Source organism: Trametes versicolor (genome assembly GCF_000271585.1).
Source record: "Trametes versicolor FP-101664 SS1 unplaced genomic scaffold TRAVEscaffold_4, whole genome shotgun sequence".
Lineage (NCBI taxonomy): Eukaryota > Fungi > Basidiomycota > Agaricomycetes > Polyporales > Polyporaceae > Trametes > Trametes versicolor.
In genome coordinates, this window is record NW_007360324.1 from 2,701,467 (window position 1) to 2,719,102 (window position 17,636).

Consider the following 17,636-nt stretch of genomic DNA (forward strand, 5'->3'; position numbering starts at 1 on the left):
ACTTCGGTGCTATCGCCACTTCGTGCTCCGTCCCCTCATCTCATCTCTCCACGTTCGTCGATCACCAGCCATCTCCCGCGCGGCCTCTAGTATATAAGAGTTCTCATCAGCGGCCGACGCACCCCAATCATGTCTGTTCTCCTCTCCCCCGTAGTCGAGCTCTACAGGCTTGCCCTCCAACCGGTGGCGCCGTTCACCTGGTTCGGCCTCACGCTCAGCACGCTCGACGTCGTCGCGACCGTGCGCCTGTGCGTCGCGCTCCGGCAAATCAGAGAGAAGCTCTGGCGGGACCATATCCAGAAGACAAAGACGGTACGGTCGGAGAAGGAGACGGCTGTGACCGTCGCGGAGGTCGAACCGCGCTCCTTTGTGCGGGACGCCGCGTCCGTGCTGCTCGTCGTTTACGGCGGGGAGGCCGTCACATGTCAGTGCTCTCTCGCTTTGTCGTATGGAGGACGGACGGGCCAATAACGCATTATATCTCAATGGGTCTGAACAGGCCCTGCGTTGGCCATCCCGCCGTCCTTCATGCTTTCCGGCGTCGTCCCAGCGTTCTACACCGCCGTACAGGCTGCCGTGGAGAAGCTACCGTCCGTACCGACCCCGGCGTTTGAGAACGAAGTCCCTCTGGCCGTGCTCGACGGCATGACGCGTGCATACCTGCTCTGCAACCTCATCCCGCCCATGGTCACTGCGCACACGTCGCCCGCCATCAACAGCAATCCGTGGACTTTGCTTCTCACCTCCCTGGTACGTGTCAATTAGCAATCCCTGCGCGCCCGCAGTCTGCTAACGTGTCCGCGCTTCAGTTCACCGCAAACGCGGGGTTCTTCTTCACGAACCTCTTCTCGTTCTTCCAGCCGTACGCGCTCACGCTCACCACGCCCACCGAGTTCCTCCCGTACGGTTGGACGACGACCGACCTGTGGTGTGCGCCGCTCATCACCGGGCTCTACGCCTTCCTTACGCACGCCCAGCCGTTCTGGGCGGACGCGCACTACGTCGCGCTCGGGTGGCTCGGGGGCCGCGTCGACGGCGCGGAGAAGATCGCCGCGGTGGACCCGGAGACGGCGCGTGCGGTCTGTGCGCTCGTACTCGCCGGTTTGTTTACGACGCGCGCGGTCAAGACCTTTGGGCCTGGAGCCGTTAAGCCGAAGACGAAGGTGCAGTAGAGATATAGAGTGATAGAGAGGGCGATGTTATGATCTGACACGACGATATACGCATTGATTGTCGACGAGTTTGTAGGTTTGTAGATGTTGTCACTTCTTGCTATTCAAATGCTGCTGTGTATTCTTCTCGGAGCGGATGACACTCGCCATGGCTTTGCACCCTGCACCGACTAGGGGAGTTACGAACGTGAGCCTATTCAGACGTGCTATCAAACAATCCCCCGTCCATATATCCGCAGATGGAACACGAGCACAAGCACAGGTCACTATATACACCGTGTATACTCGGGAGGAGCCGTCAGAATGCCAGAATGAGACCAACGACTACGCATCCTTGACCTCTTCCATGGCCTCCGCCTCCTTAGAGTTGCCATTCATCTCTTTCGCGTCCTCAGCCTCCTCCGCGACGGCATCCTCGACCGCCTTCTCCGCTTCAGCATCGGCGGCTTCCTCTCCGCCCTCTTCCTTCGCTTCGCCCTCGCCCTCGTCGTCCTTCGCGCCCTTGCTGCCGATCACTGTCGCGTTGATCCTGCATAGCAACCCAAGCGGGTCCTATCAGCATCCCGGTCGCAGTACCACCACACCGCCGAGAGGTACGCACGTGAGCATAACATGGACCTTCTCCTTCTCCTCGCCGCCCTCGGGGTTCTGGAGCTCGATGGTGAGGCGCTTGCTGCCCTTCCAGCCGTAGCTGCCGGTCGCGAACGTGCTGGGGAGGAGCGTAGACGTGCCGAGGAAGCCGGGGTCGGTCGACGCGAGCGAGACCGTGCCGTCGTCGCCGAGGATGGGCGGGGTGTGGGTGAGGTTGAGGTGGAGCGGCAGCGCGCGCGCCTTGAACGAGGACGCGCCGAGGTTTGCCTGTTGCGCGCACAAGTGAGCGGGTGTACAGACGTGCGCGTATGGGATGGCGACGCACCTTAGGTCCTCGCTTTGCGCGGCCTTTGGCCGCCTTTTCCGTCTTGGGCGTCTTCGCGCTGCGTGTGGTGGGACCGGCGCCGGAGTCGTCCTCGGCGGCGCGTTTTCTGGGAGCTGTGGGCGGTGCGTCAGCTGCTGCCTCGGCGGGCGTGCTCGGGGCGGACGTACGCATATTTGGTCGTATGGGCGGGTGAGGGGAGGGTGGTAGGAGACGGGTGGGAGGGGGCGGACGTGTGAATGGGCCGGTGATGATTTATTGCGCGAGCTGGCAGGGGGCGCTCCCAAAGGGGAGGGGGGGACGACTTGGGGGAGAGAGCGAGGGGCCCCATGACAACGTGCGCACGTCCCCGCCCCGAATCCGATGGCAGAGAACCGAGCCCGGCGCGTCGGCCTCCCTCCTCGCTCTCACCCCGAAGCGCGCCATTCGTCCGTCCGTATGACATCACGCGTCTCCCCACGACGCGTCGGTGGCGCCCCCCCTCAGCCACCCGGGCAGACGGCCGGCGCTCCGTCCGCTAGCTCCTCGTCTTGCAGTAGTGGCCCGGGAACTCTCCTCTGCCTCAGACCCTCATGTTGACTGCAACTTCCAAATTTACTCCTTCTTGTCATCACAGCTGCTGGCAACTGGGTCATTCAAGAGCCTATCTGAGCTTTTATGGACCCTTTAGAAGCTAGAAGACTACTAGTACTTGAGTTTTGCCAGGAGCACAAGCGGTGTCGATGTCACAGCTCGCGAGCGCAGGATATTGGTAGGAAGGTATATAGTATGCTAGACGGCGTTAGTTTTTATCTACCAACGCTTCAAGGCTGCGGCCATCACGGATGTCGATCGTAGCACACTATAGAGCCGTCAGCCGCCGCGCTCACAGACAGGGGTATACCCTGGTATACCCTGTCCATTCCAACTGCGACCATACATAAACGCAGTTGTCGCCTTATCCCGCCACCTACTTCCCCGTCCGTCTGTACAGCACCTTCGCATCCATCCTCGAATCACACGCAGCATGGCACCCAACTCGCACCCGCTGCAAACTATCTTCCGGACACCGGATGCAGGGCTCATCCGAAACAAGGACGGCCTCTGCAGGAACTGTGACAAGAAACCCGCACGCGGCGAGCACTTCCGCAAGTGCGCCGGCTGCCAACTCGCGCTCTACTGCAGCGACGCGTGTCAGCAGGAGGACCGGAGCAGACATAAGTACGCCTCCATCGCTCCTTACTCGAAAGATCGCGGCTGACATGAGTCCTGATTTCAGGCATCAGTGCGACTTCCTGCAAGAAAGCGCTGAGGAGATCCGCGAGCTGCAAGCGGACGCCAACGAAGAGGAGCTCGCATACCTCGAAGAGAAACTAGCCCTCCGCTCCCGCCTGCGCGACTACGCCGAGGCGCACCGGCTCTCCTTCCGCTTCATCGCCGCCGCGCAGCTCTTCCTCGCCGGCTCCGCCTCCACCCCGCTCGCCGACGACCCCAAGGTGCTCGTCGTCCCCCTGCGCCCCCGCGCGCCCGACAGCACGTCCGCCCTCGACCCAGCGCGTGCCTTCACAGCTGGCAAGACGATGCTGCTCCCGCTTGCGCGCGTGCTCGAAGACTCCGCGAAGAGCGGGACACGTCTCAGCGAGGCGTACGCTGCGTCCGCGGGGTACCGCGCGCGGCTTGCTGCAACGGAGGCCGCGGGGAACCCGTGGTTCACCGGGCTGCTCCCTGTGCTCTACCGCGCAGGCCCAGGCGTGACGACGATGGAGTTCTTCCCGCAGTGCCGCCCGGACGCGCCGTTCCGGGGCGCGGTCACGGCTGCGAGCGAGCGGCAGCAGATCACGTACTACGGCCGGTTCATCGAGCTGGGAGTGCTGCTCAGGCCTGACCCGGGTGTGTCGGGCGATGCTACCTATGTGCCAGGCTACTTGAAGAAGGCGGGCTCGCGGTGGAAGTGGACACCGTTGTTCGAGGGGTTTCCGAATGACCCGGTGTGGCAGCGTACACCTCCGGCGGAACGGCAAAAGTTGCTGGAGATGAAGCTTGAGCAGGCTCGACGCGCGTGATCACCGCGCAGAGATACTTCACAGATTGCAGCATGTAGCACGCGTTCATGGATTCTGTATATCACTGCCTTCCTTCTGCTAGGTGCCTTGCGTCAGTCGAAGCCTTGTAGTGCACATCGCGCCATTCCAACTGATATCTGGGCTTGTACGAGGGGTTTCAGGCAGAGAACAAGTTCAAGCCGATCCGTAACGCAAGAACACAGAATTTCGAGCCAGATAAGATGACGGTAGGAGAACAAAAGTCGGAGGATAGACGCCACGCGTGATTGCATCCTCACGCGCACCGTGTTCAGCCACCGTGCAGCTTTCTGCATACTCCCACCTCCCCATCTGGGCCCTTACTATCATATCGACCTGAACCACATACCGATGCTGTCAGAAGATACGTACTCACGCTACGCGGCCTACACAGAAGAGGAAGACGAGCTCGAGGACTGGCCAGGCGACCCGCGCACCCCCAGCCGCCACTTCCACCGACGCGCCCTCACCGACGACGAAGACCTAGAAGACGATCCGGACGAGCACGACGACCTCCCCCTCCCCGACGCAGAAGAGCCCTCGCAGGGCTTCGCGACCCACACCGCGTTCGACGCGTACTTCCAGCTCGCCTCCAAGCCCGCACGCACCTCCGCCAACGTCTTCTCCGCGCTCCTCCCCGCGCTCTCCCCAGAGGAGTTCGCCGCGGCCCTCTCGACCGCCCGCTCGACCGAGCGCACACACGGCCTGCGCCCAGCGCTGTGGAACGACGCGCGCACGTGTAGGGCGGCGTACCGCCGCTTCCGCTGGGAGCTCGACGAGGGCTTCAACCTGCTGTTCTACGGGTACGGCTCGAAGCGCGTGTTCCTGAACGCGCTCGCGGGGTGGCTCGCGGAGGAGGGCGCGCACGTCGTTGTGGCGAACGGGTTCCAGCCGTCCTTTGCGTTTCGCGACCTGTTGGGCGCGATCGAGCGCGTCCCGGGGGTGCTTGGGGACGAGGGCGAGTCTCCTGCGGGCGGGCTGGACGCGCAGGTGCAGCGCATACACGCGTTCTTCTCGCAGCCTCGACACTCCCCGTCCACCGCATCCTCCTCCCACGTCTACATCATCGTACACAACATCGAGGGCGCCGCGTTCCGCGCGCCCAAGCACCGCTCCGCCCTCGCGCTCCTCGCCCTCGCCCCCCGCATCCACCTCTGCGCGTCCTTCGACCACGTCGTCGGCGCGCCCCTCCGCTGGTCCCTCTCCGACATCTTCGCGCGCAAGCCCGACCCCGCCGCCTCCCCTACCCCAGCTGACGAACAACGCCCCCCGCGTGGCCCCGCGCAGAAACGCGGCTTCGCATGGCTCTGGCACGACCTCACCACGCTCGCGCCATACGACTTCGAGCTCGCATACGCAGACCCGACGGTGCTCACCGGGGCGTCCGTGCTCCGCGGCGCCCGCGCCCCCGCCGCGTCGTCTGCGGCGGCGGGCGCAGCCCCAGGCGCGGGCGCGGGTAGGGGGGCGATGACGGAGACCGCGGCGCGGCACATCCTCGCGAGCGTGACGCAGAAGGCGAAGAAGCTGTTCGTGCTGCTTGGGGCGAAGCAGCTCGAGGTCATGGACACGCCCTCGCAGCCTGGTGCAGCGGGGGAGGCGGACGCGGGGGCGGAGGAAGCGTATGATTACGACAGGCTGTTCGCGGCGGCGCGCGACAACTTCGTCGCGCAAAACGACACTGCGCTGCGCGCGCTGCTGGGTGAGTTCCGCGACCACGGGCTGGTCGTCGCGCGGCCTGCGCCGGGGGGCGCGGGTGAGGCGTTGTGGATCCCATTGAGAAGGGACGCGCTCTTCAAGGTTGTCGCGGATTTGACGGCGTAGCGAGTCGCGACCCGCGCGACCGTATGTAGTAGCGAGTGTACCATGTATATGAGCGAGCTCCCCGCCCTTTCTTGCGCGGGGTAATTCGTATGCTCGAAAACGCTCGTCGCGAGCACACTGTACAGAGCTCGTGGATCGCAGGGCGCACGGCGTGCCGGCATATTTAATTTCCTGGGTGCCCTGTGTGCACAACAGGGTGCGCGCGAACCCCGCGTTTGGCAGCGGGGATCAAGCTCACGGACGGACATCGAATACAATCCGGGACGTTGACATCTTCTGCTCGGTCGCGAGCCAATCAGAGCCGAGCTGGAGTGTGTTAACCCGCCGCATTGGGAAAAGACTTACGTGGTAGATAACACTAACCGGGAGCTTATCGTCGGCAAGATTAGCTTTTGACCAGATAAGTCCTTCACCTTCCTCAAATGCCTGACTGCACCCTCTCCAGTTCGGAATTACAGGGTCACTTAGACAGCAAAGGATGCCCTTTGCATGAGGATTCCTCAGCTGAGGATGCTTAAATCCTGAGGCGGGAGAAAAAATGCGACCCAATGCCTACTCCCCTAACCCCGGTTGCTAAAATGCCCCGAATCAGCCTGCGGCGGGCCGCCCGCCGTGTCCGAAATGGTACGGTAACCCTAAATTGGGCGGTACGCCTCTGCCGAGACGCTGACCCTAGTGTGGGGTTTGCGCTCCCCCCTTTCCCCCACAGATTACACGGACGTCTTCGGATATGACCTCCCGCAAGAAACTGTGCAACAATTATACAAAGATTTGCTCCATGCCGCGGGGCTGCGTTGTCAGCAATACACGAAGAAAAACCTCCAGAACTGGCTTTCGAAGAAGCGAAAGCAAGAGGAGGTCAGGAGAGCAAGGAGAGCAACCAAATGGACTCAAACGGCACCGAGGCTCGTGAGTACTTCAATTTTGTCTCTCTGTGTTCGCCCCTGACTTAAATCGCAGCGGTAAACCCCTAGATAGGTACCTGATCGCATGGGAGTGGAGCTAGAACTGTCCACAGCCCGTGAAACGGGGGATAGCAGGGGTGGATGAGTCATGGATCCGTATAGTTGAAGGGATGTGGTACATATATGCAACAACCTCGTATTAAAAAAGCCACATCTTCGCCAAATCCAGAACTTCAGCGCCAGTAAATATTGGAGAAGACTGTCAGTCCTAAACCGTCGTTGTCGTCGTCGTCCTTAAGCAACCCGCGAGGCTGGCATCCGTGCTCACTGCGTACCCGAAAGGTGGTGGGCGCTACGACTATATCGGTTGATTATTTCCGATCACCAGGCAAAGTGTGGGTTAACTAGTGGGTGTTGAAAGTAGTGGTGATCAAAAGCTTTCGGAGTTTCACCATCCTTAACGGTGATAATCACTGAGGTTTATTGACGGCTCAGCGCTTGAGAGAAATCTGGTTAGGTCCAAACAGGAACAAATAAGTGGAGGCCATTCGTAGGGCGCTGTGGCTGCTTGACAACCGTCGTCTCTTGTCCTCAATGTCCTCGAGCTCGTCCTCGCTGCCCTTTCGAGACCGCCTCCTCTCGCGCGCTCTCCGTAGCTCTTGATATGTCTTCTCAGGGTCTTCTCAGGAGTTCTCCTCGCCACTCTCATGTCTCCCTTGTGCTCTACGCTTTGTCTGGTGTGAATGTCTAATCCTGCTGCCTTCAAGTTCCACTCCTCGCTCTCGTTTATGTCGCCATTCTATCGTTTTCGAGCTGCCCTCTCAGGAAGCTTACCTGCCAGCGCATCACTGAAGTACGTCAATCTTATGTGCTGCCGCTGCTCTGCATCTGCTCTCGCCGCTAGGATTGGCCGGTTGTGTTGCTGCTGCTGTCTTATCGTCATCCTGCGGCTACTCTTTGCCTCGCGCTCCTTCAATCACGCTCTCCTCGTCAGCCATCCTTCGGTCATGTACTTGCATCTCCGGGTTCTTCTCGCCAATATCTTGCTTGCACGTTACTCGTGTCTCACCTGCGCTCGGGCCTGCACTGGTCTCATGCATGCCCTGTCGTCCTATTTCTGTCACCCGGTCCTACGTCCGTCTTGCCTGCCTCTTTGTATCTGTCTCGCTTGCGTCTCCACGCTCTCTGCGTCCTGCTTCCGTCTCTGTGGCTTTGCGGCTCCCGCGCCGCGCCCACATCCCGTCCACGCCGAAGCCCGTGTCTACACCCACACCCTGTCTTGCATCCATTCGTGCTTGCCCCGCGCGTATCCGGGGTCTTCGCGACGACCCGCCTCCTCTTCGTGCACTCCACGCACCTCCGGGTGTCTGGTCCACACCCACGCTGTGTCCTGTGCACACCCGGCGTCCTCGCGCCCTCCCGTGTCCTCCCTGTGCCCGCCTCGCGCCCCTTCTATATAATCTCCATCTGCACGTTCGCGCCCACATTGTGGCCCTGCGTACGCTCGCGCATACCCCGCGCTCGTTATATGTATGATATTCTGCATGTATCCACCCGTCATCGAATGATATCCTCGTTGTCCATTTCGCTTCGATGAGTGCCATACAAACCGTAGTGAAAGTTGTGGTGTAATATAGGGTGAATCACCCGGTATCAGAATTCAACCAGAAAGCCACGTACAATCACTAATTCCGCCTCTCCAGACGAAGGTGTTGAACGGGAAGAAAATTTGGCTCACAAATCCTACTTAATCCACCCGGGAAAGTGGTGATTGCACGCCAGCGCCAAATTGGCTGAGTGGGTGGGAACACCCAGTTTCCGTAGATATTTTCTCTACTTTAGGCATCGTGAATTTACTAGTGCTTTTCCCAACATGTCAGTCGCACAGAGGCTGGGAAAGATCGACGCGACACAGCCACGGCTGTATCTGCGCCAGCGTCTATGCGCATGAGCACCGACTTCCGGGGAGCCGTGCACCTGCTCTGCTTATAGCTTCATGGATCTATACGTGCCCGGCATTCGATTCGATAAGGACCTTGACGACTCGGAGACCGGATGAGCACAGTGTAGGGATGGCATCTATGTCCAAGCCCAAGTTTCCGGCTTCGCTCGGGATTGTTTCGAACATGAGGACCCCGGTAAGTGATGCTCTGATAATTATCTCAGGGGTCTTCGCCTCGCTCCGCACACACTCATCAGTGATCTTGATCAGCAAGCTCGCCGTGAACGAGTCGCACGACGACTGCTGTGGTCGCAACCTGCATTCACTACCGCGGCACCTACCATGGCCAACTTCGCTACCGCCTCGTTCCTCAACTCCCTCAAAGCCATCTATCCAGCCAGCGGACCCTCAACCACCGCATATCCCGGCGCGCTGCCGAATCCGTGGGTCGTGGTCACCGCGGTCGCGTTCAGCGCGTCCAACGTGCCCGATGCGGTCCCGGTTGTCTTCAAGCACGCGCTGGAAGAGCTGAAGGCGGGGCAGAAGGCGCAGGGTGTCGCGGACGACGTGGCACTGAAGGAGCAGCTCGTGCTCGCGAGGAAAATTCGCGAGGGTGTCCTCCAGAGCGGACTGCTGAGCGGGTTTCCAAGGGTGAGTGAATTTGATTGTGACTGTCGATCATCGCGTCATCGCAGGAATGAGGGCGTAACACCGTGCCTTGCCAGCGCTAGCGTGGGTTAGTCTCCCAGAGGCAGACCTATCACGCTCTGTTGGAAGGCGGGGAGGACGAGCGTGTAAAAGCGTGGGTGGGCTCCCTCATTCTGCCCTTGTCGTGCGCGGACTCTCATGCGCAACCCAGCGGTGGACGCCGTTTAGTGGTTACGTCGAGGATACGTGCATCTGCGCCGGACATGATGTATGCGCCGTAAGCAGCACCTGTAAGACTCGGACGCTCAGTTGAATCATGCAACAGTTACAAAGGGAGCTGTTCCTTGCAACCTACAGTATCATTCACACGGACGATTCCAAGCCGAAACCAAGAAGCTCGAAGTTGTTGCTATACCACCGCGTCCGCGTGCGTGAACATGCGGCGCGAACCCGAAGCGACGACGTCACGACTCATTCTGCATGAAATGATGAACCGATGTTAACGATCGTTCCTGGCATTCGCAGACAATTAACACACTTATCGCGCTAGGCGAGGTCATGCCGGAGAGCCTGCGCGAGTCAAAACCTCTGCGGTAAGCCTACTATCCGTGAATAGGCGCATATACTCACTCTCGAGTTGGCCGCCCGCAGCTCGTCGAACAAACATATGACGGAGTACGACAAGAACGGCGAAAAGCTCTTTCGGTCAATGTACCGCGACACGGCAGACTCCGTGCAGGGCCTGCTCGACTCTGCCTACCCCGACCTAGGTCCGTCCGTTCTCCTTCCCGCCTTCTCCGCATCTGCGCTCGCCCACCTTCCTCGCTTCGCCATCTGCACGCATCTCGTTCCTCGCCCTTCCCTCCTCCCAATCACCCCTCCTTATCATGCGTGCGACATGCCTACTATCGCCTCTCTGTGTCCTCTTCATACATCAATGCTTACCCATCTTTCCCACCGCTCTGTCTTATTGCTCGAACCTGCACCATGTGGTCCTTTGCTGAATGCCCTTCCCACAGGCTGGTGGTGCAACACCATCGGGTACGGCGTGATGTACGGCGGGGCGGACGTGCTGACGCAGGTCGAGTCGACGTACGCGATCGTTGCTGCGCTCATCGCCGTCGATGCGCCGCGCCAGGTCGGCTGGCATCTCGCAAATGCTCGTCACGGCGGCGCGTCTCTTGAGGAGGCGCGAGCTGTGCGTCGCATCGCGATGGAGGTCGCGCAGCTCGTCGGTGTCACTTGGAAGAACGGTGTCCCTGAAGTCGAACCCTGAGTCGTCCAGGCTGGACCCTCGGACGATATGAGGTGGTATATTCGGCGATGTCGAATGCTTAAGCGCACCGCTGCGCGGAATATAATGATACTTACGATTGTACCGGACCTAGCGGTGAACAGCCAGCGACGCGCCCGCCAAATGAAGCACGGATGTTCCCCGACGTGCCAAAGACCTTCCTACCCCAGACTTCGGTCTAGTGCCGAGCCCATCCGCGTCGCATGCTGCATCGCTGGCGGCACTTTGGACAGCGTGCTGTGCTGCGAGTGCGCCTCGCCCGTCCGTGCCGAACGCAACGCTCCAAGCCCCCCAGTATCAGCGACCGCTGTACCTGTCACCCCCATTCCTCAAAACCGCCCGCTTCTAGCAAGCATACCGACCCGCCCGCAGCTGCGCACCACCACCCGCTCGCCCTACGAACGACACGCCATCCACAACTGTCCATCCACACGCTCGAGCTCCACTCCACCTCACAGCACCGAGGCCGCCTGCCGTACGCGCTGCGCCGGACTCGAACCTTGCACTATCGCGGGCCAATCAGTGTGCGCATTATGCCGGCACCAGGCCTGCGCACGGCGACCATGCTCGACATGGCAAGAGCGGATGAGCGCGTACACAAGTCCGCCTAAACTGCGAGCGCCACAACAATAGCACACGCATGCGGCGCAGCCTAGAAAGCATCCCAGGTAATTCGGGTGTGATGGAGGTGTACGCCTCAGAGTCATCGCGCGCGCATGTCTGACCGTTCGCTGACGGAGTGTGGCTGCATGCGTCAATCTGACTGCGTGTGGGAGGGTGAACGGGGGTGCTCATCGCGGAGCCAGCGTCCGGGGGGACATGCCGATTGACGAACAACGTAGGATATGTAATTCGACATCGAATCCGTCAACGCGCAGCCGTACCTTTTTCGTAACGCTTTCGTAACGGACGAGGCAGCAGTCTTGTAGGTTCGCGGCTACGTGCGTCGGAAAGGCTTAGCACCCGCAACACCCGGATGTGCGAAGGTCATCGACAGGAAGCGGGTGGACCAAAGGTGGCTCCGACCTTCCTCCGCGCACGTCGATAGAACCATGCCGCACGGATCGCGATGCTTCGGGAGCGAGTAGCACAGCGAGTGCGAATGATACACGGGCTGGGATGACGACAGGAATGGACGAAAGAGTGTGCGCGATGCCCACGCCGAACCCGAGCTTGAGCCTATCGCACCGCCGATACTAAACGCCTACCAAACGTCAAACTCTCCCGGGGAGTTCTCGCCTTCGCAGAACCCGGACATCTCTCCCGGGGAAGCATGGGCAAGCGCCGGAGGATCGCGCCGCGAGGCCAAGTGCCTTCTAGACTGGCGAGCCGGAGCTGGGGCCTGCCTAAAGATGATAAAGTGCTATGATTACGCCCCGCTGAGGTGCACAGACTGGGATACAACGTCATCAAACAACGTACAACGTCCGCACGCGCGCCCGCGAACACGACCGAGACAGCCACGGGGCACCAGGAAGCGAGGAATCGAGAGGGCAACAAGCGCGAGGACCGTTCCAGGGAAGGAGCGATTACATTTGCTGCATGTACTGCGGTGGCATGCCACCCGGGGGCATCATCTGGGGGGGAGGCATCATGCCGGGCATGCCCTGCGGCATGAATCCGGGCGGCGGCGGCGGTGGAACGAAGCCGCCTTGGGGGTTGTACACAGGGACGCCGGGGGGTGGAGGTGGGACGCCCATGGGCATACCCTGCGGAGGCATGCCCTGCATGGGTGGTGGCATTCCGGGCATCCCCTGCATCCCCTGTGGCATGATCGTCTGTTGGGGCGTGAACCCTGCGGGAGGCGGTGGTGGTGCTGCGAGCGCGCCTGCGAATTGACCTTGATAGGCCTGGTATCCGGGGACGGGCGGACGTGCACCGAACGCGTTGAGCGCACCCATCGGCGCGGGAGGAGGCCGCGCGGTGGCTGGGAGCGCGTTATTTTTGCGAGCTTGGGCGGCGAGCAACCGCTCGGCGGGAGTGCCGTGTCGTTCGCCCTTGCCGTCCTTCTTGAACGCGTACTGGACTGTGATGGCCTTGTTCATGAGGAATTGGCCGTTCATGGACTCGATCGCGGCGTCCGAGGACTCGAAGTCGGTGTACGACACGAAGCCGTAGCCCTTTGATTTTCCAGACGTCGGGTCACGAGCAATCTGTGCAATGGAGAAGTGGAGTGGGTTTTGGGGAATAAGAGAATGGACGCGTTAGTTATGTCGGGGAGGTTGAGAGGGCGGGGAGCGCATGGGGAGGGGAGATACAACGCACCTTGGCAGTGGTCGCCATCATGCCGAATGCACTGAAGGTGTCGTAGAGCAAACGTTCGTCCACATTTTCGTCAAGGTTTCCGATGAACAGGTTCGCGCCGACGTCGAGTTGTTTTTTGTCCGAAGATGCCTGCGCGGGCCGAAGGGAGGATGGTCATATGAGGAGCGTAACAGGCGAAGAGAAGGCAGCGGCGACAAGGAGAAGATGGTTAGGTTCCGCTCTCACTCGAAAAGCGTGCAGGGCACGAACCTTGTTGACCCTGATGGGTTTCCCCCATAATTTGATCTGGTTCATAATCTTGCAGGCATACTCTGCATCCTCCTCGGTCAAGAACTCACAGAAGCCATAGCCTTGGTGTGTCATAGATATGCGGTCCTTGGGAAGATGGACATTTACTGGAACGCGCGCAGTGTGAGCGTGAATCTGTCAGATATACAGCAAAACAAGTATGTATAACTCACCGACTGGTCCGGCCTGTAGCATCAGCTCCCATATGAGCGCGTCGCTACACCGCTCGTCGAGATTCCCCTGCCAACCTGTGAGTTTCATGCCTGCACGCACAAAGAGTAGCACGCACCAGGTACACAGTCGCCTCTTGATTGCGGTCATCTTGTGGTCGCGACATGGTGGTGGTCGATGAGTACGCCGAGCTGGGCGTCGTGCGCGCTGTTTGTGACACTTTGTTATCGGTGGCGCCTGCCCATCTGCGCGAACTTGACGGGCGTCTGACGAGCGCCCGTCTCTATCTCTCGAACCAGCTCAACGCCCGCACAGACACATCCGACAGCTCCGAGTTCACCATCATCAGTGTTTCTCCTACATCTTCTCTCGGCGAATCAAATAATTAGCACAGACATGGCGCTGAGAACGCACGGGAATCGGCCTCCTCGCCGAGGCGTGCAGTGGCGAGGCGTGGAGGCCTCCTTGGCCGGAGACGCCACCGACGCGCCGCGGACATCGTACGCCGGCAGTCAATTACCCTCGTTAACACGATCTAGTAAAGCAAGGCAGCGAAGACAAGTTCCTGCTAAGGAATCGTCTAGGTGACACGTCCTCGGGCGCGTGTCGCGGGTGGACTAGCCAGGCAATATGTGCCCACGCGGATAGCCCCGTATGTGCGCCCGCTGCATCCCTTGCTCGCTCATGATTGCATTCTAGGCAGGAGGGAGATAAGTTGGCTATGATGTCGTCCTCAGATGGTCAGTGTTCGTCACCAAGGCTGGCTTGACGGGGAGAAGGCACCCTGAAAGAGAGTGAGAGTTGTGCGCCGCCGACATATGTCCACCGGAAAACACGCTAGCTTGGCCGGCGGCTGTGCAATCCATCGGGAGGCTTCTGGAGGACCAGCGTCGACATGCAAGCCGCATGGGACGGATAAGGCGAATATCCTCGCCGGACCTGGCATCGAGCACTATCAGCGATTCTTTTATCTGTTTTTTGATGGCCCTCGTCTACCTGCGTGCGGGTTGGCCGCCCAACTCGCGGAATCCGGTGCCCATGCCGCGCAATATCCCTTCGTCCAGTCAGATCGGACCCGGCGATGCGTACCCTCGTTGTTGCACAGCGTCATCGTGCGCTTGGAACAAACGTGCCGCGATGAGACGAGGGCCGCCACTTATATAAAGGCGCGTTCCCCGTCTGCATTCCGCTCGTCGGCCATCCCCAGTCGCACACTCCACAAACGGCGTTCACCACCCGTCGGTCCTCCTTTACGACTTTTCTTCGCTGTCTGTAGACTTTGCTCGCCACCCCTTCACCTTCGCCCGTCATGAACTCCCGCATCGTCCTCTTCTTCGTCACCCTCATGGCGTTCGCGCTGTTCGCCACCGCGAGCCCTGTGCCCAACCCCGAGGGCGTGCTCGTCAAGAAGGCCCTCAAGCAGTACAATGCGCGCAGCGGCGCCGCCAAGAAGCGCAGCGACGACTATAAGCCGTCCAAGTGAGTACTCCCGATATCCACAAATTATTTTCTTGCCCCCTCGCCGGTCACCCAAATTCTAACGATGCGCTCTCAGGGTGTACCGCGCTGCCATGCCGGTGGCCACCGCTTAGAGGCCCAGCATGTCGCCCAAGACCCACCCGCTAGGTACGTCCCCCCGAACGCCATGCTGCGCGTGGAGCGGCGCCCTGATAATTCGTTCCTTGTTGCCTTGCAGACGTTTCGTGCTCCGACGCTACCGTCCTATGCTCTCCCCTTCCTCTACGCCCCATCTGCGAATGCTCTGTACCGCCTCTCCCGCGCGACCACGGCCCCTTTGCAACGCCCTCATGATGACCTCGATGTACTCGGGCCGACGACGGGACGCGCGGCGGTAGGAGGAGGTTCCGTTCCTGGACGCTCCACCCTGCCCTGCCTCCGGCGCTGTACCTGTCTTGTAAATAGTATCTCCATTGGACTTTTACGCCTTCTACGTAGACCTGTTATCGTTAGTTTCTAGACCTTAGACGAGCTCATGGACTTTGAGGCTGAGGCTTCAGCCTTTGGTAGGTATTTGCGTAGTGCTGGATGTGGTGTTATCTGCATACCACTACGCAACAGCCCGTTTAGCTCAGTGGTAGAGCGCGCCACTCGTAATGGTGAGGTCGGTTGTTCAATCCAGCCAATGGGCAAGCTTTTTGGTTTACAACTTGTAATTGTACTATGTCGCATATCGTCTTGTGAATTCAGTTTTCCGAATACGTTCCATTTTCCTTCGTTTCGGAAGCCTCCATCGTTCCGAGTCTGCACAAAGGTACGAATTATGACGTAGCGAATTACTGGGCAGCAGACCAAGCCTTCGAGGACGGTGGTCGGTGTACACGGGCTCAGCGGCGGGGTATCAGACTGCTTGACAAGTCTGCACATTTACTGCAGTTTATGCACTGTTTTATTCTTGGGTACGGATACGCATACAGCAGCACGAAACAAGCAAGAAAGCAAGTCCAACGAATCACAAGAAAAGTCTAAGAAAAGTCCTCACATCCCGCCGGTCGAAGCCCCATAAAGGACTACCATCGGTGCAGCAGCACCGCGACCGTCGCTGCAGCACACAGCAGCGGGAGCCCCGCAGGGACGAGCTGCGGCAGCGCGCCGCTCGACCCGGGGACGGGCAGGAAGTGCTCCGAGTCTGTTTTTTGCTGGGCTGCGGATTGCTGTTGCGGGCGCGCGCAGTCAGCGGACTGCGGGAAGCAAAAAGCGCGAGGACGAAACGGGGTGCATACCTTGAAGGCGACGAGGCCGATGACGATGCCGGCGGCGAAGAACGCAAAGGCCTGGATGAGCCAGATGACGCCCCAGACTGGAGGGATCATCAACGGATGAGCGTCGGAAGGGGATATGGTGGCATTACCTTGCGAGGGACAGCAGCCGCAGATTTCGGCGAACGCGGACGCGTCTGAGCCGTTGACCTTTCGTGCGATCGTGTCGTCTGTATAGATGGAGAAGATTAGTCACGTTCACACAAAGATTGCATGTTCACGCACCAACGACATCCCATAAGACGTACATGCAGGACATGACGCCGATGAAGAGGACCTAGCGGGCACGAGGCTCAGTCGTACTACCCTCGCACTACTGCTGAAAGGACTCACGAAGAATCTTAGGGCAATGCCCCCAGCAACGAACCAGAAGAGGACGATCAGTCCGGACATGCCGAGAATCAACAGCCACGTCCTGCACATTCATGGCGGGAGAAAACATGAGCAGAGAGCCTGCACAAGATGGGCAGAGACGCACAGCCAGTTCCGCCGCGCCCACCAGAGGGTGAAGATGAAGAAGACGGCAAGCGCAAGCGACGCAATCTTGCTCGCGTTCTCGTTGAAGCCGCACGTTATGAGCGCGGCGCCGATGAGCGACGACCCGAGGTAGCCGGCGGGGAGCGTTATCCACGGTATCCCGCCCGACATGCGTGTCGCGCCACCTTCATCCGCTGTTCACGAGCATGAGATGAATGAGTATGAGATATAGATCGCGGAGAGTATGCGGGTAGACGTACGGTCCAGTTCGATAGAGTGTATGTGTGCACATGTGAGGACTGCGAGGCGAAATTGAGTGGACTGCAGAACATACTCTCGCCACCATACTCACCACCAGCAAAAGCATGGCTCATCTATGGAGGTCTCTATCAGCGGGGTCGTAAGTGAAGTATGTTAGGACGAATCGCGCACCTCATGGAATCCAACAGTCAACAACCTTCGCGCGCGAAGCCATCAGTCCGCGCCCATATACACCACACCAGCTTCGCGAAGCACACTCACTTGAATGGATAGACTAAAGAGTAGCATGTCGGTGAGTACGAGGCGGCGCAAACGTATACGGCGCGCGGGGAACGAGCACTCACTTATAGCGGACACATATGGCAAGTGCCTATAAATCCCAGCCTCCGTCATTAACCCCGTTCCGACCACAGCTGCGCGAGCCCACGCGACGAGAATACGCACCATAGAATCGCGATCGCGATGATGTAGCAGCCTGCGACGATGAGCGTCGTGCGCTGCGTCGCATTTGGTGTGAGCGAGTCCTTCGCGTCGCGCGCGAAGACCGCGAAGTTGTGTTCCGGATATACGGGTACGGAGGGCATCGCGGGTCGTCAGAGAGCGTGAAGCAAAACAGCAGGGTACAGCAGCAGTAGTGAATAG

General features: G+C 59.8%; 8 protein-coding genes and 1 non-coding gene across 9 annotated transcripts; 6 read left to right on the forward strand and 3 right to left on the reverse strand.

Annotated features, from left to right (window-relative positions):
- Window positions 1–129: 129 nt before the first annotated feature.
- TRAVEDRAFT_165979 (uncharacterized protein) lies at window positions 130–1,316 on the forward strand (the record flags this gene model as incomplete). Its single annotated transcript, XM_008038837.1, has 3 exons — window positions 130–424; window positions 500–750; window positions 810–1,316. The coding sequence occupies 3 exons, from the start codon at window positions 130–132 to the stop codon at window positions 1,170–1,172; spliced, it is 909 nt and encodes a 302-aa protein (XP_008037028.1). The 3' UTR covers window positions 1,173–1,316.
- A 246-nt stretch (window positions 1,317–1,562) lies between these two features.
- TRAVEDRAFT_85692 (uncharacterized protein) lies at window positions 1,563–2,033 on the reverse strand (the record flags this gene model as incomplete). The annotated part of the gene is made up of 2 exons (XM_008038838.1): window positions 1,563–1,701; window positions 1,774–2,033. Coding segments are annotated over 2 exons (399 nt in total), but the record flags the coding sequence as incomplete, so codon positions are not given.
- A 1,058-nt stretch (window positions 2,034–3,091) lies between these two features.
- On the forward strand, window positions 3,092–4,127 carry TRAVEDRAFT_46141 (uncharacterized protein; the record flags this gene model as incomplete). The annotated part of the gene is made up of 2 exons (XM_008038174.1): window positions 3,092–3,285; window positions 3,344–4,127. 2 exons carry the CDS (start codon window positions 3,092–3,094, stop codon window positions 4,125–4,127), a joined length of 978 nt encoding a protein of 325 aa, XP_008036365.1.
- A 537-nt stretch (window positions 4,128–4,664) lies between these two features.
- Window positions 4,665–5,957, forward strand: TRAVEDRAFT_95472 (origin recognition complex subunit 2; the record flags this gene model as incomplete). Its single annotated transcript, XM_008038839.1, has 1 exon — window positions 4,665–5,957. A coding segment is annotated over one exon (1,293 nt), but the record flags the coding sequence as incomplete, so codon positions are not given.
- Window positions 5,958–9,098: 3,141 nt separating this feature from the next.
- TRAVEDRAFT_28330 (uncharacterized protein) lies at window positions 9,099–10,890 on the forward strand. Its single transcript, XM_008037964.1, has 4 exons — window positions 9,099–9,464; window positions 9,987–10,054; window positions 10,113–10,231; window positions 10,481–10,890. The coding sequence occupies exons 1-4, from the start codon at window positions 9,156–9,158 to the stop codon at window positions 10,735–10,737; spliced, it is 753 nt and encodes a 250-aa protein (XP_008036155.1). The 5' UTR covers window positions 9,099–9,155; the 3' UTR covers window positions 10,738–10,890.
- A 1,236-nt stretch (window positions 10,891–12,126) lies between these two features.
- On the reverse strand, window positions 12,127–13,645 carry TRAVEDRAFT_146596 (uncharacterized protein; the record flags this gene model as incomplete). The annotated part of the gene is made up of 5 exons (XM_008038840.1): window positions 12,127–12,908; window positions 13,021–13,149; window positions 13,270–13,415; window positions 13,482–13,548; window positions 13,598–13,645. 5 exons carry the CDS (start codon window positions 13,643–13,645, stop codon window positions 12,285–12,287), a joined length of 1,014 nt encoding a protein of 337 aa, XP_008037031.1. The 3' UTR covers window positions 12,127–12,284.
- Window positions 13,646–14,315: 670 nt separating this feature from the next.
- Window positions 14,316–15,438, forward strand: TRAVEDRAFT_28331 (uncharacterized protein). The gene is made up of 3 exons (XM_008037965.1): window positions 14,316–14,958; window positions 15,035–15,105; window positions 15,176–15,438. The coding sequence occupies exons 1-2, from the start codon at window positions 14,789–14,791 to the stop codon at window positions 15,069–15,071; spliced, it is 207 nt and encodes a 68-aa protein (XP_008036156.1). The 5' UTR covers window positions 14,316–14,788; the 3' UTR covers window positions 15,072–15,105; window positions 15,176–15,438.
- A 119-nt stretch (window positions 15,439–15,557) lies between these two features.
- On the forward strand, window positions 15,558–15,629 carry TRAVEDRAFT_t53. The gene has a single exon. It is a non-coding gene; the product is annotated as a tRNA-Thr (tRNA).
- Window positions 15,630–15,883: 254 nt separating this feature from the next.
- TRAVEDRAFT_146600 (uncharacterized protein) lies at window positions 15,884–17,624 on the reverse strand. The gene is made up of 12 exons (XM_008038841.1): window positions 17,439–17,624; window positions 17,339–17,364; window positions 17,256–17,268; window positions 17,166–17,190; window positions 17,086–17,107; window positions 16,994–17,032; window positions 16,735–16,927; window positions 16,590–16,671; window positions 16,482–16,533; window positions 16,349–16,426; window positions 16,221–16,297; window positions 15,884–16,151 (listed from the first exon to the last, which is right to left on the reverse strand). Exons 1-12 carry the CDS (start codon window positions 17,576–17,578, stop codon window positions 16,008–16,010), a joined length of 891 nt encoding a protein of 296 aa, XP_008037032.1. The 5' UTR covers window positions 17,579–17,624; the 3' UTR covers window positions 15,884–16,007.
- Between the last annotated feature and the right edge of the window lie 12 nt (window positions 17,625–17,636).

Coding starts and splice junctions, on each gene's coding strand:
- TRAVEDRAFT_28330 (XM_008037964.1), top strand. CDS start 9,156: ATGGCCAACTTCGCTACCGCCTCGTTCCTCAACTCCCTCAAAGCCATC. Junction 10,055..10,112: donor CGCGAGTCAAAACCTCTGCG/GTAAGCCTACTA, acceptor GGCCGCCCGCAG/CTCGTCGAACAAACATATGA. Junction 10,232..10,480: donor CTCTGCCTACCCCGACCTAG/GTCCGTCCGTTC, acceptor CCCTTCCCACAG/GCTGGTGGTGCAACACCATC.
- TRAVEDRAFT_146600 (XM_008038841.1), bottom strand. CDS start 17,578: ATGCCCTCCGTACCCGTATATCCGGAACACAACTTCGCGGTCTTCGCG. Junction 17,108..17,165: donor TGACTGTTGGATTCCATGAG/GTGCGCGATTCG, acceptor AGACCTCCATAG/ATGAGCCATGCTTTTGCTGG. Junction 16,928..16,993: donor ACACTCTATCGAACTGGACC/GTACGTCTACCC, acceptor GCTCGTGAACAG/CGGATGAAGGTGGCGCGACA.
- TRAVEDRAFT_28331 (XM_008037965.1), top strand. CDS start 14,789: ATGAACTCCCGCATCGTCCTCTTCTTCGTCACCCTCATGGCGTTCGCG. Junction 14,959..15,034: donor GACGACTATAAGCCGTCCAA/GTGAGTACTCCC, acceptor ATGCGCTCTCAG/GGTGTACCGCGCTGCCATGC.